Here is a 16,147-nt window from a genome sequence, read left to right as displayed (position 1 = left end):
GTTGTATGTGGAAGAAGTACGATAGAGTCTAGGGGAATAAAAATGTGTACACTCTATAAACACAACAATATATGAATATAACTTAATCTATTCTTTCTCCTACAACTATGCCATTTCTAACCCAACAAAATCAAAATCCCTTTGTCTCATCATCGTCTTATACTCCACTTTAACCTCCTCAAATCCAACTTCAATATGACGTCGGAGTTAACTTGGGTGAAACAAATGAGTAACTTAACTACGGCTAATGAAGGTATTGATCCTAGAGAAGCTCCTTCTGATGAGGATGTGCTCGTGAATAAGGATGTCTGAGTCAATGGCATGTCTTGGTACACCCTATGCGTTAGCTCCTCCTCTAAATGAACATACAAAGGATAACTCTTGGAGGACATGAGCATGAGTGACAACCTTCACGGAAGAAGGGGAGTTCCAAGAGGGTCAAGTGTTTAGTAATAAGAAGTTTTTACTAAAGCTTTTTAATTGCATCACCTTTGTAGGGATGTGGAAGGTAGAATTGAGATTTCCAATCAAATTGTCCTAACTTTGAAGAGTACAACGAATATAGTTGGAAACTTAGGGGTAGTCAAGACTTCATCCAAATGCTTCATCATCGTAGAATGAACACTGCAATAAATAATGATCTGGATCAAACTTGCTTCAATCCCAATGATATTCTACTTAATTCGAAACCATATTGACAATTCTTTTAAACAATATGATTGTTTGACATCCACACATTAAGATCATCAAAATTAATTAATTTAGCTAAACAAATAAACAAACATATTATTTACACCAAAATTAAATATAATTTGATAAACTAAATTAGTTAATTATGTATAAAAAAATTCTTAAATAAAGGAGTTAAATGTATATACCTTCTTAACTAACCTTGTGATCACCGTACGATTTTGTAGATTGTTAGAGAAGAAATAGGACTTTAGTGGATTGAAGGTGAGCATTTAATATATTTTAATAGACTATTTGTATGTTGTTAGTAACAACAAATTAATTACAATAATTTATAACCTTAAAGTAATCACTTACAATTTTAAAGTGATCACTTTTTATATTCTTAAAGTGATTATTTATAATCTGATCACTTACAATTTTTAAAGTGATCAATCAAATAAATAAACGGATTGTATGAGTTCGTCCCATAGTAAAACAATCTCAAACAACACTAGTTGTTCCATAATATGCATCTTTGTTTGTTAGAGGGTTTTATCATTACTTTATCATGTTTAATTAATTATTAATTAATGGAAAATTGACGTTAATAATCCAATCTTTTGCTCGTTCATAATGAATAATCTCAGACTTAGATTAGTTTTTAATAATCCAACATTTGCCCTTAGTTTGTTGTAAATAATTCAATATTTGTCTTAGTTTGCTGGCGCAGGCCCTATTATCAGTATTATGGTATGTTGTGGGCAGATGTATCATAGCATACCACGACGTGTTATCTGGGATAGCCTCAAAGCTAGAGGTTCTCCAGTGTATATTGAGGTCATACGGGATATATATGACAGCGTTTCGACTAGCATTCAAACACTGGCAGCGATAACAGAGCCGTTTCCGGTTAAAGTGGGACTACATTAGAGATCGGCTCTACGCCCTTTCATCTTTACTGTCATAATGAAAAAGATTTCTAAATCTATATGGGAGACAGTGCCGTGGTGCATGATATTCGCAGACGACATAGTTCTGGTAGCAGAAACCAGAGAGGAGGTTAGTAACAAATTGGATGAGTGGAGGGAAGCTTTAAGAGGTAAAGGTTTGCGCATCAGCCGTACGAAAACCGAGTATTTGCGATGGGACTTTAGTGGGACATCACCGGTAGGTGAAACAGAGGTGTCCATTGATGATACAGTAGTTAAGAGTACAACCAGGTACAAATATTTGGGATCGATCATTCAAAGGGATGGGGAGATTGACGGGGATATAAAGCACCGTATACAGGCGGGTTGGCTTAAGCGGCGAGCAGCCACCGTAGTGTTATGTGATAAGAATTTCCCAAACAAGTTAAAAGGAAAATTTTACCGGACGGCAATCAAACCTGCTTTGCTATATGGGACCGAATGTTGGCCTGTAAAGAAGATTTTCGAACAGAAATGCGTACGCTAAGGTGGATGTGTGGGCACACTTTGATGGATAGAATTAGGAACCAAGAGTTTAGGGACAAACTAAGGGTAGCCCCCTATATCTGGAAAAATGCGAGAGAATAGATTGAGGTGGTTTGGTCATGTGCAAAGGAAGACTTTCGACGCCCCTCTGAGGGAGGTAGAAAGCATTATAGAAGATGGTAAGAGGAGTCGAGGTAGACCAAAGAGAACTTGGGATGAGCAAATAAGATTAGACTTGTAGGAGTTAAACTTCTCTGTGGACATGACTAAGGATAGGATCAGTTGGGGACATCATATCCACGTCTTAGACTATTGATGTCCGTCCGTTGACCTCTTAGTGCCCTCAAACCCTTGCCCTTACTGTTTCCTTTCTTTTTAGTTCTTTGTTCTCTTTTGTAGTGGTCCTTCTGTCTATAGGCCTTCAAGTTGTCTTGCTCGTGTTTTTCGCGTCTCTTTATCTTTCTCGAGTTGGGGGACTCTTTTGGCTATGCTCTCCTTTATGAGTATGAGTTGCCGTCGTCCTTTCCTCCCCAGACCCTGGCCTTAGCTTTCTAAGAACGGGATATACTGGGTTGGATGATGATGATGATGATGATGATGATGGTGATGTGGGCAAATGTATGTCAAATATAAAAGTATTAGAAAATAATCTAAAAGTGGAATTGTTCATAACAAATGGATGAAAAATTGGATTCTCAATGTCAATTTATATATCCTTAATTGATTTGTTTTCATTCAATTATATTAATACTCCATGATTTAGGAATCACAAATTTTCATTGAAGAATTACTTTTCTTTTCGTACTTAAATCAATTACCTTTGATTGTTTCATGTTTAATACGTTAATTTAAATGATGATACTTTGTATTTTATAACAATCATTTTTCTGAATTTGATCTCCCTGTATGAATATAACTTACTATGAGACGTTCTCAAACAAAATATATGATTCATGAGTCCGTTTATTTTATTATTATTATTTTTGTCTTTTTATGGTGATTTACAAATTACAGTGATTGATTAGGAAATGTTTAGTTCTCCATTATTTGATTGGAATGATCTAGCTTCTTTGATGTGCTGCTTGAATCTGAGCCTACAAAAATACGAATTGTCTATATATAATTTTTATGAACGGAATACACTAGGTAAGATGATGATGATGATCAAAATTGAGTACAATCTTTAATTTCAAAAAGCTGCAGCTTAATTGGTTTTATTGTGAAACGATCTCACGTAGGATATGCAATTGTTATTAAGTAAAAAAATATTAGTTGAAGGAACAATAACTTTAATTTAGCTTGCAAAAATAACAATGTAATATTTCAATTCAAAAGATAAACTGAATAGAATAGTTTTTGCAAAGTTGCACCTCTATCTAAATTTATTAAATAGTTGAAAGGTATTACTAGTATATAATATTAAGTATTGACAGAAGTTTACTACAAAATCAATAATATTACATTACATGTCTTAATATGTCTGCATGCAACTTTACTCAATCATAAATTAATATTAACATCAATATTTATATTGACAAAAAAAAAAAATTAAAGTGCAAAAACTTAAAACATCGAATAAAAAAAAAATAAAATATATACCATTAATTGTAAAATGTGTATTACAAAAGAAAAGAAAAGCAAGTAAAAAAAAAAAAAAAAAAAGTCCTATATAGTAGATAATAATTAAGAAATAGATTGAAAAGGTTTAAATGTAGTGATATTTGAAATAATGCCGTAAAGGGAAGCAGTAGCCGATAGCACGGAAACAATAAAACAAGAAAAACTTAGAAATTTAAAGAAATACCATTTGTAAGATCGTGTAATAACTTTCCCCTGTGCGATGTACATTTCAATCGGAAAATATATTGTTAATGGCCAAAATGACAATGCACCCATAAGACCGACTATGTCATTGAAGAACGGAAGAATCATTGCAATTGTACTTATTATTATCACGTAACCTGTCCTCCATATTATATTCATCAAATTCAATTCATACACACCGCATACTGGAATTTTTATCCCATATTTTTCTCTTATAAATTTTTTTGTTGGCCATCTTTCACCACAACTCGTCTCTACAAATTCGAACAATGGCTGCACAAAAACCTATACATTTTCCAATAAAATTAATTTAATTAATTACACAATTAATTTAATTTAATTTAAGACAATGTAAAATAAAATAAAGCACCTGATACGCTCCAACAAGATGAATAACAATGAAAATATTGGCAATTGCAACGAGCCAATAAGGTTCAAAAAAACCAAATCCAGTTAAGAAATTTCCAGGTGCGTCATTTCCAAATGCTGCGTAACCCATCATTCCGCACAACATGTAAAAGAATGTGGTGATATTAGACCCTATGGTGATTGCTTTTTTCATTACCACAGATTCGGTAGGTTTTGATTTTAATGTATCCTGCACAAACAAATCAAATATAATACAACCACCTAATTAACTTTCATAATTTATTGTACATTATTATTATTATAAATAATTTTGAATTTAACTTAATATATAAACTCACCTGTATCTCGATGAGAACCATGGAGAAAGCATAAGCAAATGCCATATTTCCTAATGCTGTTAATATATTCCAAATTTTTTTGGATAGAGTTACGTCTAATCCAACTACTACACCTGTCAACGTGGTCCTTGCAATGCCTACCCCTACAATATTTATTCATTTATTTGAATGTCTAAACAATATTTGTTTTATTTAATCATGAGTACTTACGTATATAAATGTAAATATAAAATATATGTAAAAAAAATAGAGTACTTACTTGTAACTTTTGCAATGCTAAGACTGATTCCTATGAAGGAATAACCAAAAGACATTACAGCAGCAATAACAGAAAGCCATGATAGTTTGTGAAAATTGGGCACTTGAGACAAAAATATTTCAATAATTCCAAATATTATTATAAATAGATTATTTTTTACGTGACATCCTACTTCATGCCCATTTTTGTGGAAGCATATGGCTCGTTTTACCGCCCTGAAAATTCATATATATATATATATATGTTATGTTATTTTCACTCTCATCTTTTTCAATACTCTATTATTATTTCACTTCATTATTGATTACTTTTTATTATTAGGAATAATTATAAAATTGATAAAACTTTTTGTATATAGGTTGTTACATCATGCTGAACTTATTGTGAATGTCAGCATATTAACGAAGAAAAACAAGGTGCACGCTTCATAAGTCAAGTAGCTATATACCATCTCAAAACCATATGGCAATGGAAGAAGGTATTCAATAGCTTATAAAGTGTGCACACCATCTTTAAATAAACCATTCTAAGACACTAAGTTTTCATATATGAACACTTACGCCATGCTTATAGATGCAGTGATTGTATAGCCAATTGATACTCCTACGAAATTGGTATATTGAGCTAAGGCACAGTATTTGTATTTTCTTCCACCTGTTTCATAAACATATTTATTTAATTAAGTAAAATTTATTAATTATCACAAAAATGTTATTGATTGGGATATAATAATAATAAGTAGGGTACCTAGGATAGATCTGACAGCCTCTTTATAAGTGTAATGTCGCTTTCCAGTGATATGATTCCGGTAACAATCAGCCTGTAATCTAGAAACATACCAGGTTATAAGAGAGAACATCAATAAAACAATGGCTCCAGGGATCCAACCCATTTGGGCCTCGGCCCATGCTAGCGATAACACTCCTGATCCGATTACTGCTGTGATAATATGAGCACTTGCAGTGAGCAATGTACCTATACATACATGTTAAATATATAATATCCAATAGAATTAATTAAGAAAAATAAATCTTAAAAAGAGAGAAACAAATACCGGTTCTTTTGATTCGACCATCGTCATCCACATCAGGTGTGTTAGCTCCGTTTTCTAAAGACGACGACATACTTTTGTTTCAATTCAATTAAATTTAATTATTGTAATGTGATAGCGATAATAGTGATCACAATATAAAGTTAGGTAGATAATAAAATTAAGATTTAGGTTTATGGACTTGTTCTGATGAATTGTAACTTGTTAAGATTATTAATAGTTAGATTTACCCGGAAATAGGAATTATAAATCTAAGATTTGCTTATTCATCTAAATTTTTAATACTACTACTATTTTTATCTATTAGTTTTGAGGTTTTATTTTTATTTGCTCAATTTTTTGTTTTGTTTCTATTTTTAGATATTGTTAGTAATTCTATAGTCGATGTCAAAAGTTTTAATTTATAAAATTAATCCATTTTCAGAAGAATATACAAGTACATGATAATAAGTAATAGTTTGATCAACTCAAAAAAAAAAAAAAAAAAAAAAAAAGCTTAGTTTGATACTGGTTTTACTAAAAAAATAAGTAATAGGTTGATGATTAGTTAGCATAAAAGTCGTTATTAGAAAACTTGGAAATACAAATGCAATATTTTAAACAAGTTTTTGAATGATACATGTCCAATCATATTAATTATTGTTATTATGTTTATTTATGTCCGATTATATTTCGAGTAAATTCTATATTAGGCTATCTCACGATGAAACGAGTTCATTCAAGAAGTTTAAAATGAACATTTTATATTTAAATGTTAATTTTAACGTCCAAAATCACATGTTAAATATTAAACAATTAAAATCGAATGTTTAATTAGTACGAAAATGGATGGTAAATTTTAATTATTCAGCATAATTCAAAATTCTCTTTTACTGAAAATGTATTGTATTCTACTCCATTCGTTTCATAAAGTTGTTCCTATTTGCCATTTTGGGTTGTTGTCATGTATTTCGTGATATCCTACTTGTCGTGCCTGTGTGGGTTAGGTTCTTGAACCTCCCTACTAAATTTTGGGGTGCTAAGTCCTTAAGTAGAATAGGTTGCACATGAATGCACTACTAATCAAAGCAGGGTGAGCTACGCTTGGGTCTTGATTGAGGTGGATGTTTCTAAGCCTTTGCCTAAGGATATTCTGGTAGAAGATGAGGAGAGGGTCACATTCATGATCAGACGTTCTTCATTGAGTGGGTGCCTCATTTTTGTCAGAAATGTCAGGCTATAGGACATATATGTGATGAGAGTAGGCAGACCCCCAAGAACAGAGATGCTGTGAAGGCTGTCAAGAAGAGCACTATTGTTTTGCCTTCTGTGCCTGAGCATACTACTGTTGAGCAGACAATAGCTAATGGAGTGGTTGGTGGGAGACCTTAGGGTGAGACTGCCAATGTAGAAGAGAGGAAATGAGTCCAAGTGAATAGAAAAAAGAAGTGTAAGGGTAAAGAGGTATGGAGTGAAGCTGCTAGTAACTGTGATAGTCAACCTAGTCTCTTGGAGGGTTGATTATCTTATCGTTCTTTTCCTGCTTTGGGCTTTCGCTTTTAAGTTCGAGGTGGTTATGATGAGTAGTTTGTCAAGAGCTATTGTTTCTCGGAAGGGTTGGCTTTTTGGCTTGGTTTGGTTAGCTTGTCATTCTTTTTCGTCGTCTTTTGGTTTTTAATTATTAGGTTGTTATTTTTGTTTGTTATCTATTGGCTTGTTTTGGTCGGCCTCCCTTGGTCCTCTTCTTATAATCACGATTCCTCAATCTCTTCCATCTCATCCACATACAAGAAAACATTGCCTTCCATTCACATTCACATTCACTTTCTGATTTTGCGGTCTTTCCGAATTTTTCTTCATATTTTGAGTTTCCACAGTTTATTTTCTGAAGCGATAAGACGCAATTCTGAACTAACACATTTCATTTTGGCAATACTATCCACAGGAAGGTACTCCAAAATCTTATACAGTTATATTTAAGTTCTGTAGGAAGCCGCATTCAACTAGCCGGACCAACTAAACCCATTTCTTCACTTAGCTCAATCAGCAAGGGATATGAAAGCCCACCCTTCACACTTCTCCAAAAGCAACATATTTTCCCGATTTGGAAATTAATTCCTGTTTCTATTCATTCCATTCAGATCACCAGTATAAATATTGAAGTTTCAAATATAACTCAAACTTAGAAGAATTTCAGGTTCATCCAAGCATACTTGGTGTACATTAGACCCTTTCTTTGGCAAATTCCCGTATATTTTTACAATATTTCCCAGTGACCGAAACTTCAAAACAACATTCTTAATCCTAGAATTCGAATACTTAGGAAGAATGTAATGCAAAGTTATTCGGAAAACTAAAGAAGACCAATACTCAGGAAGATGAAACTGCAGGGTCATAAGCCACAAAACCAGACTCGAACATAACAGCATGAACAACAAGCGCCAATAGCTTATAATACACAACTTTAACCAGCACCATATCCCAACTCCTTCACATATACTTTCTTCAAAAAATTGGAGACACAATACTTGTAATCTTCCTTATCTTCACGTTTACCATATCAGTATCCATCAATTCTCTACTTTATGTGCTACAACCAATCTTATCCTTCTCATAATTTCTAGGGTTTTCCAATTTTGAAATTTCTTCTGATCAAACCACTAACTCACACCAGAAACATTAATTTAATCCAAATTATCACAACCAGTCCTCTAGGTATTCCTCACACTAACAATTTTTACTCACATTTATCTAATTGTACATTATTCAATAAATTCAAAATATGTGTAGAAAATGTAATGAATGGAAGGAATGAAAGATGAAGAATTCCATCAATTGTTGATTTGGAGTGACTGATCAAAGATCGTTGAAGTAAAAATAGAAAAGAAGGACAACCAAACCCTAGCGAACTTCTCGGTGATCACGCCAGTAAACTGTCAAATTGAAACTGATCAATTAAATGCGCGCCTCTTCCTCTTAAGCAGGCTATTTCTTTTCTTTTGGATGGTAGTTTTGACTTTTCACCATGTTGTTAAATCCAAACCCAATTCAATCTAAATTATTTGATGTTTTAAACCCAATACCGAATTCGGATCTAGATAGGAATTTAATTTGAAAATCTGGTTTTGAATTTTTTAAAATTTTCTTTAATAGAATAATTTTAATTAGCCCTTTAATGAAGTTAATATTTATAAGGTAAAATTACTTAGAATAATCCAATATATTTACAATTTTCTTATAATAATAACACTTATTAATTAACCATAAATAATCCTAACTTTGAGGGGTATTTTTCTAGGGTAAACTCGGTAACCAAATGAAATGATATATAAAATTTTATTTTTTTAAAAAAAGATAAATTAAAATAAAATGTTGAAAAAAAATGTTTAAAAAATATTAGAAAAAAATTATGTTTTTTTTGTTACTATTCAGAATTTTTTATGTAAATTTTCAAAATGTTTTTCTAATTTTAAATTAATATTCAATTTACTTTTTTGATGAACTACCCATAAAAATTGAATTGTTATAAGAAAATCATAAGAAGATTGAATTATTCTAGGTAATTTTTTCTATTTACAATTCCCAATACAACTAAATTGAATAACTTATCAATTGTTAATTTGTTAATTAATTTAAGCTTTTGAAAATCACACCATATTACCTGATAAGTGCAATTATTTGAACTTATTTATATCATTTTATACTCCTTAATGATGGTCGTTATTAGTAATTCCGTGATTATTTTGAAGATTTATGCTACTTAACTCGTTTTGGTTATTCATGTTGATTTTGAGTGGTTTTGATTGTTTTAAGCATAATTCTTATGGTTTTGATGATGACGGAGTTCACTAAGAAAGATTTTAGCTTGGGTAAAGATGTTCTACAAAGAAAATGAGCAAAAGAGTAGAAGAGTGTTTATAATACAAAAGTTTTGAGGTAAAATTTAATACATGTCTACTCTTTTGGCCATAACATTTTGATAGAAAGATTGCATTAATGTAAGGTTTGCGGCATTGGAAACTAGACTTCAAGAACTTTCCAACGGTATATTATATGTACAATTCCGAAAATCGAGCAAGAAATGACGATCGTTTGAAGTTTGCAGAAACTGTCAGCCAAAAACGCCAACTCGGCTTCTTGGTCGTAGAAGTGGACGGCGAGTAGGCTTTTTCTTCTGGAATCTGTGCAGCCTATTTTTTAATACTTTAATTTTGTATTATTTATTTTAATTAACTTCTTAGGGATTAATGAGGAACATTTAGGTTAAGCCTTCTTTGAAGAGGAACACAAGGAGGAAAACTAAAAACCTCTTCTCCTTGTTACTCCTTCATCTTCCTCTCCATTTGAACACCATTTTAATTCTTCTAAGCTTTTAATTTCTTGTCTTTGATTTACTTTCTCATTATTAGTTTAATCTTTCTTTATCAAATTTGTATTAGTTTAATTGTCATACTTTAATTGTTTTCTTAGAAATTGTCAATTAATAAAATTTATATTATATTATAGGTTTTAAACGACATTCCGAGGGAAACACGCCCTTTGAGAAATGGAGAGATGCGCGAATTAAAAAACAAGATTGTCGCGTATCTTGCTAATATTTGTCCTTGATAAATTGTAATCAGTATAGATTATTTTTTAGGACTTTAATGTATATTATATATATATATATATATATATATATATATATATATATATATATATATATATATATATATATATATATATATATATATATATATATATATATATATATGTACGTACATAATATTATATTATATATACGAGCGAGAGTTTATTATTACAAAGAGATTATTGTTGATTATCTGTGATTATCATTGGATTAATCACTGTTATTACATTGTATTATTATTAGATTATTATAAGGATAAAATGAAAAAAGAAAAAACAAATGTAAAGTATTTGCTGCGGTCAGAGGCAAAACCGCAGCAAATAATGTCCCACTTATTTGTTGCGGTTTTGCCTCTGATCGCAGCAAATACCCCTTTTTATTTGCTGCGGTTTTGTTTTGACCGCAGCAAATAATGCCCTTTTTTGCTGCGGTTTTTAACCGCAGCATTTAAAGTAGGACATTTGCTGCTATCACTATTGCTGGGGGCCAAAATCGCAGCAAATTAGGTTTTTTCCACTAGTGTTCCTATTTTTGTCTCTTGAATCTTTAATTGTGTGTCTCATAGTTTAATTATTGTTTTTCCTTACAGATTACGTTATTATCATCTTTTATCATGCTTAAATTTCATTCTGGGATTTGTGTTCGTTGTTTCCACCATAAATAGTAAGTAGATTTATTTTCTAGGGTTAGGGTTTGAATCTATAATTCAAGTATGATTTGATGATTGAAAATGTCTATGAAATTAGGATTAAAGTGGTTAAATTGTGCTAATAACCCTAAATTAAATATGCTTTGTTGGACTAGTCAATAAAACTAGCGTGTGAGATTAAGATCAACTTTGCTTTAGGGTAAATTTTAGTTAAATTCTTATAATTCGTTCAATAAAACTAGCATGTGAGATTTGAATTAATAGGGTCTAAAACTAATAGTTAATCAACAGAGCAAGAGTTTGAGATTAACAAGATTGTGTTTAACCACGTAATTAATCTGACATCTTATAAACACTAATGAGAATTTGATCATACAAGACTTTAAGGGATTCCCGACACCCTAGATCTCTTCATCATATAGTTTTAATCTATTTTTCTTATTGCGTTTGTAGTATGATAGCTAAACAACCAACCATAGATTTTTCTCCTTGAGCAATATAATTAGTAGAAATTAGCAAGTTCCTTGTCCTAGCTTCCTTGTGTTCGACCCGCGACTACATGTACAACGTGCGCTTGTAAATTATAATTAAATCACCATATTGAGTATTGACCGGATCTTTTTTCCTATTATAACTTACAAGATAGGATGTGGGAATGTGAGTGCTAGGTGAAAATCGTATTCAGTATCTAACACATGAAAAGTGATATATAATCCCAGGCACTGAGACGATGAAACTCAGTCATTTAGGTTGATTATGGAAAGTGATGTATCGGATGATCATTAATACTTCATATTGTGATCCATTTGCTGCACAACAACAAAGAGGAATGAAGATTACCCAAAAATGTCGACTTTAATGCTATGTGATCAATAAAACTCTAAAGTTCACACTGGTCGGGTAGTGTGTTGTGGTGTGGGTGACTTTCATTTATTATAACGTACAGTGGCGGAGTTAGCTTATGTCTATTAATTAAAAATAAATTCAAGAAAGTAATATCTAAGTCTCAAAATCATAATTTATTGTTAAAATACGGATAATTAATTCCACTTTCATACCACTAGACTACTGCATTCACATTTGTTAATTTATAACTTTAACATAATTAATACTTTATAAGAAAGCAATTACAATTAATGACTATTAAAGGAAGGAAATTAATGACTACTAGTTCCTTAATTCTCCCATTTTCGACTCTTCTTCCACCCGATCGTTGTTTCGGAATTCTCAAGCTGTCAAGCACCATTGTTGACGGCTTGTTGCTTGCTCGTGGCCGGCCCACAACCACTGTTGCCAATACTATCGCCGCCATTGCACCATTGTTACCGATAGTCCACATCCCCACAATCCAATCCCCTATTATTATATTAGGTAAATTATTGAAATTGAATTAGAATTTAGAAATTCCTTTACTTGAACTAGAATTTAGAATTTAATTAACTATTGTATTGTAAATTTGAGTATGATTTGATTTCGGTTTGAATTTCAATTTGCTATAAATTATGATAGAATCAATTTATTTGTGTATGATTTGGGTATTATTTGTTCATAAATCGTAATTTTAATTTGCTTTAAATCATGATAATTTCAATTTTATTTGCTTTAAATTATGATAATTTCAATTTCGAATTAGAATTAGTATTTGTATTTGTGTATGATTTCTTTAATTGTTATTCATGAATAACATTAAAATCATCATTTTAATTAATTTATAAAGTATCAAAATTATGTTGAGTTTCTTTATTCATGTTGTAGTCTTTCAATTTATGTTTTACTTGTTTTTTTTTAAAAAAAAGTTACGTTGTAGTGATTGATGAGAAATAAAAAGTTTTTATTAAGCTCACAAACCCATATTTCAAATCTTAGATCCGCCACTGATAACATACAATCTGTCTCACCAAATCCTGACAAACTACATTTAAAGTCGGACGTTTAATTAATTAATTGAGAAAAAAAGATTGAAAAGTGATCGATCAACATGTTGGGAAATTTAGTGGAGACAATAAAAACGAAAGTGAATAACGCATTATTGAAGAATAAGAAGGAGAAAAAGAAAGGCAAAGGCTCATACATGAAGATGGATAAAAGTGCAAGCGTCAAAGTCGAGATTCGTAGAAGAAAGGCTCCCAAAATTATTGATAACACCATGAAATTAAGCTGCTGATAATCCAACTAACTTCAAGTTAAGCCTTTAATATTAATATATTTATTTCCTTGTTCATGGTTTGTGATTAAATAGTACTCTCTATCCTTTTGAATCTTCTCATTAAGTTCTTACAATCTAAAAGATAAATATAATCAAGGTTACATTTAGAAACAAGTATTTCATTTTAAATTTTAGATTTTAATTATAAAATCATTATTATAGAATTTAAGAATGACAAGATTAGAAAAATCATTCTCGAATCTTCACCTTTAACCATTTTTATAATAATTATGGATTTGACTTAAATCCAAATTTAAAATTTTTATATTTACCAAAACATTAAATTTGATCAAATTTATATTTTCAAATAAAATTTCCATTCTCAAACAAAGAAAAAAGAGTATTCATATTACTCTTTATTCTCAAATCTCAAATTGTAAATTCACAATTCACAAGAAATTTTCTTAAAAACGCATATGTAATCAAAGTGGGGAAGTACTTTTGTAAAATATCATGCATGGTTCCGGAGAAGTTGTTATTCGTGACACGATCCAAACACAGTTGGATCGGTCTGTGTTGTTAATCTCATATTTTTCTCGGCATTTTTGGCATAAGAGGCATCAGGAAGGTAGTAGAATGATCTAGAGGCTTCTAGACTATTGTAAGATGTTCTAGAAGAGCCCAGAACACTCATGAAGGATTTAGAATGTGCTAGAGGCATCTAGTACATTCATGAAGGTACTAGAGTATGCTAGAAAGTACTAGCATACTCTAGAAGGGTCTGGAAGGTGCTAAAAGGTTCTAGCTGTATCTTGTAAATACTAGAACATACTAGAGTAGCATAGAATAGTGTGGTGTATTCTAGAGTGTTCTGAGCATGTCCAGAACCTTATACGTCTTTTTAGACATATACATACTTTAGGAGAGTAGTGTAGAGCATTCTAGAGAACTCTAGGTTAGGGCATTCTAGAATGGCCCCAAGGTAAGGGGGGGCTTGCCTATAAATAGGCTTTTTGGTTCATTTTTGCATTCAAGTTCCAACAAGTTTCCAAAAGCTCTTGTAAGCATTTAACTCTCTTGCAAGAGCATTCTCTTATAAATACAAAGCCTTTTCCCACACAAATACTCTCTTACTAAAGTCTTTTCTTAGCAAGTCTAACCAAACTCATCGGCTTGCACACTTAAAGGGTCGAGTTTAAGGTTGAGCTAGTGCAATCGTTGGTCATTGACACTAGTGCCGCACGATTTTCACTAGGTGAATAAGTGAGCCCGTACACATGTAACTTAGTATTGTGCTGTGCAAAGGAGAAAACGTAGTTTTTGATTGTTAAAAAAATTACTCTCTGTTTTTTTTTTTATTTTACTTTTTGCATGATTTTCAAAGCAGATTTTAAACTTTAATATCTCTAAATAGGCATATATTTTATCTTCAAAATATGTCTCACAAACAATTAGAGAATGTATTGAGTTATATTTTATTGTTTGGTTAAGATTCAACTTTTTATTAGGAAAATAGTTTTCAGACCGTCTTGTATAAGATTGTTTTTAACTTTAAGGAGGTTGACTGCTTAAAATGTCCTATTTATTTTTGCGCTGTCTCTTAAAATTGGATCCTTTATTATATTAAAAGATAAATTTTTCCACTTCAAGAAAAATCATTCAAAACAAAATGTATTATAACATTATATTACTTTAAATATAAAAAGGTTTACTAACAAATCACTTAAAAAAATATTGCTGGAAACCGGGCCTGAATAGCACCAATTAATATTCAAGGCCCATTATCTAGAGGAGCCTTAGGCGGTCGGCTACTCGGGTACCCCTAGAACCAGCCTTGGTTCACAGACGGTTGTATTTTTAATTGGAAATTAATAAAAAAATTAATTTAATAAAATTTATATTGATATGAAACAAATAATATTGTGTATGACTATGTTTTAACCTATAAATTAAAATTAAAAAGAATATATAAATTAAGAAAAGAACAACAGTGAATAGGGGAGTAATTGGTAAAGAACATAATTGTTACCAAAAATACTGTCACAATTTATTAATAACCAAATTATACAATATCAGTACTTCATTAATTTAAAGTTGGATGACAAAAATACTTAAAAGATAATAATAGTAAAATGAAAGGACAAAACTGTTTGAATGAATAGTATTGAAACAAAAAATAAAATTGAGAGTTAAATTAAAAAGAAAAAAGGACGATGATCCTCAATCATCACAAGAGTAACGACGTATACTTTGGTATATATTGAACAGTAACTGAACGAGAACGGGAGCAATCAACAAAGTTATTGTTAATTTGGCTCGATTGAATTGGTTGTAGTTGTGACTGTGATTGTAAAGCACCGCTACCGAAGAATCTCGTTATTGTATCAGCATCATCATTATTTGTGATTGTCATTGTTTTTTTCTTCGCTTTGCTTGATTTTTCTAGATCTGCAATTTATTACTCAATAGGTTTGGTGCGAGCCTTAAGCGTCAAGGATGGATGTTTAATTTATAGCTAATTAAAAGATATATTATCATAGCACCTTCCTATAAATACTCCTTTTTTTTTATTTTTTTGAAAATTTCAAAATATGAGTTGGGCTTCGATTTTCATTTTGAACAAAGCAATTGCCGCAAACTAATTCACAAAATAAACTGCTCAATTATAAGGGAATTTCCTTTTTGAACCCCATTTTTACTCTCTGATATTGTTCAAGTATTAAAAATAATAGAAAGTTTCATATATGGCGGTTATATATTTCTGAAAAAATATCCC

General features: G+C 31.1%; 1 protein-coding gene and 1 pseudogene across 1 annotated transcript; one reads left to right on the top strand and one right to left on the bottom strand.

The window, feature by feature from the left end:
- The first annotated feature begins 1,638 nt into the window (after positions 1–1,638).
- On the top strand, positions 1,639–2,809 carry LOC130823639 (uncharacterized; annotated as a pseudogene).
- A 1,000-nt stretch (positions 2,810–3,809) lies between these two features.
- LOC130818509 (amino acid permease 6-like) lies at positions 3,810–6,040 on the bottom strand. The gene is made up of 7 exons (XM_057684682.1): positions 5,971–6,040; positions 5,664–5,891; positions 5,477–5,570; positions 4,917–5,131; positions 4,658–4,800; positions 4,321–4,548; positions 3,810–4,235 (listed from the first exon to the last, which is right to left on the bottom strand). Exons 1-7 carry the CDS (start codon positions 6,038–6,040, stop codon positions 3,810–3,812), a joined length of 1,404 nt encoding a protein of 467 aa, XP_057540665.1.
- Between the last annotated feature and the right edge of the window lie 10,107 nt (positions 6,041–16,147).

The sequence above is a fragment of the Amaranthus tricolor genome, chromosome 1 (assembly GCF_026212465.1).
Source record: "Amaranthus tricolor cultivar Red isolate AtriRed21 chromosome 1, ASM2621246v1, whole genome shotgun sequence".
Classification (NCBI taxonomy): domain Eukaryota; kingdom Viridiplantae; phylum Streptophyta; class Magnoliopsida; order Caryophyllales; family Amaranthaceae; genus Amaranthus; species Amaranthus tricolor.
The sequence above is the reverse complement of the archived record's forward strand: the minus strand, read 5'-3'. Positions and strand labels throughout refer to the sequence as shown.

Bases quoted from the DNA above. Each gene is read 5' to 3' on its own strand.
- LOC130818509 (XM_057684682.1), bottom strand. From the start codon at position 6,040: ATGTCGTCGTCTTTAGAAAACGGAGCTAACACACCTGATGTGGATGAC. The intron at 5,571-5,663 runs GTACCCTACTTA...TTTATGAAACAG, and splicing joins GGCTGTCAGATCTATCCTAG to GTGGAAGAAAATACAAATAC. The intron at 4,236-4,320 runs GTGCTTTATTTT...GAAAATGTATAG, and splicing joins ATCTTGTTGGAGCGTATCAG to GTTTTTGTGCAGCCATTGTT.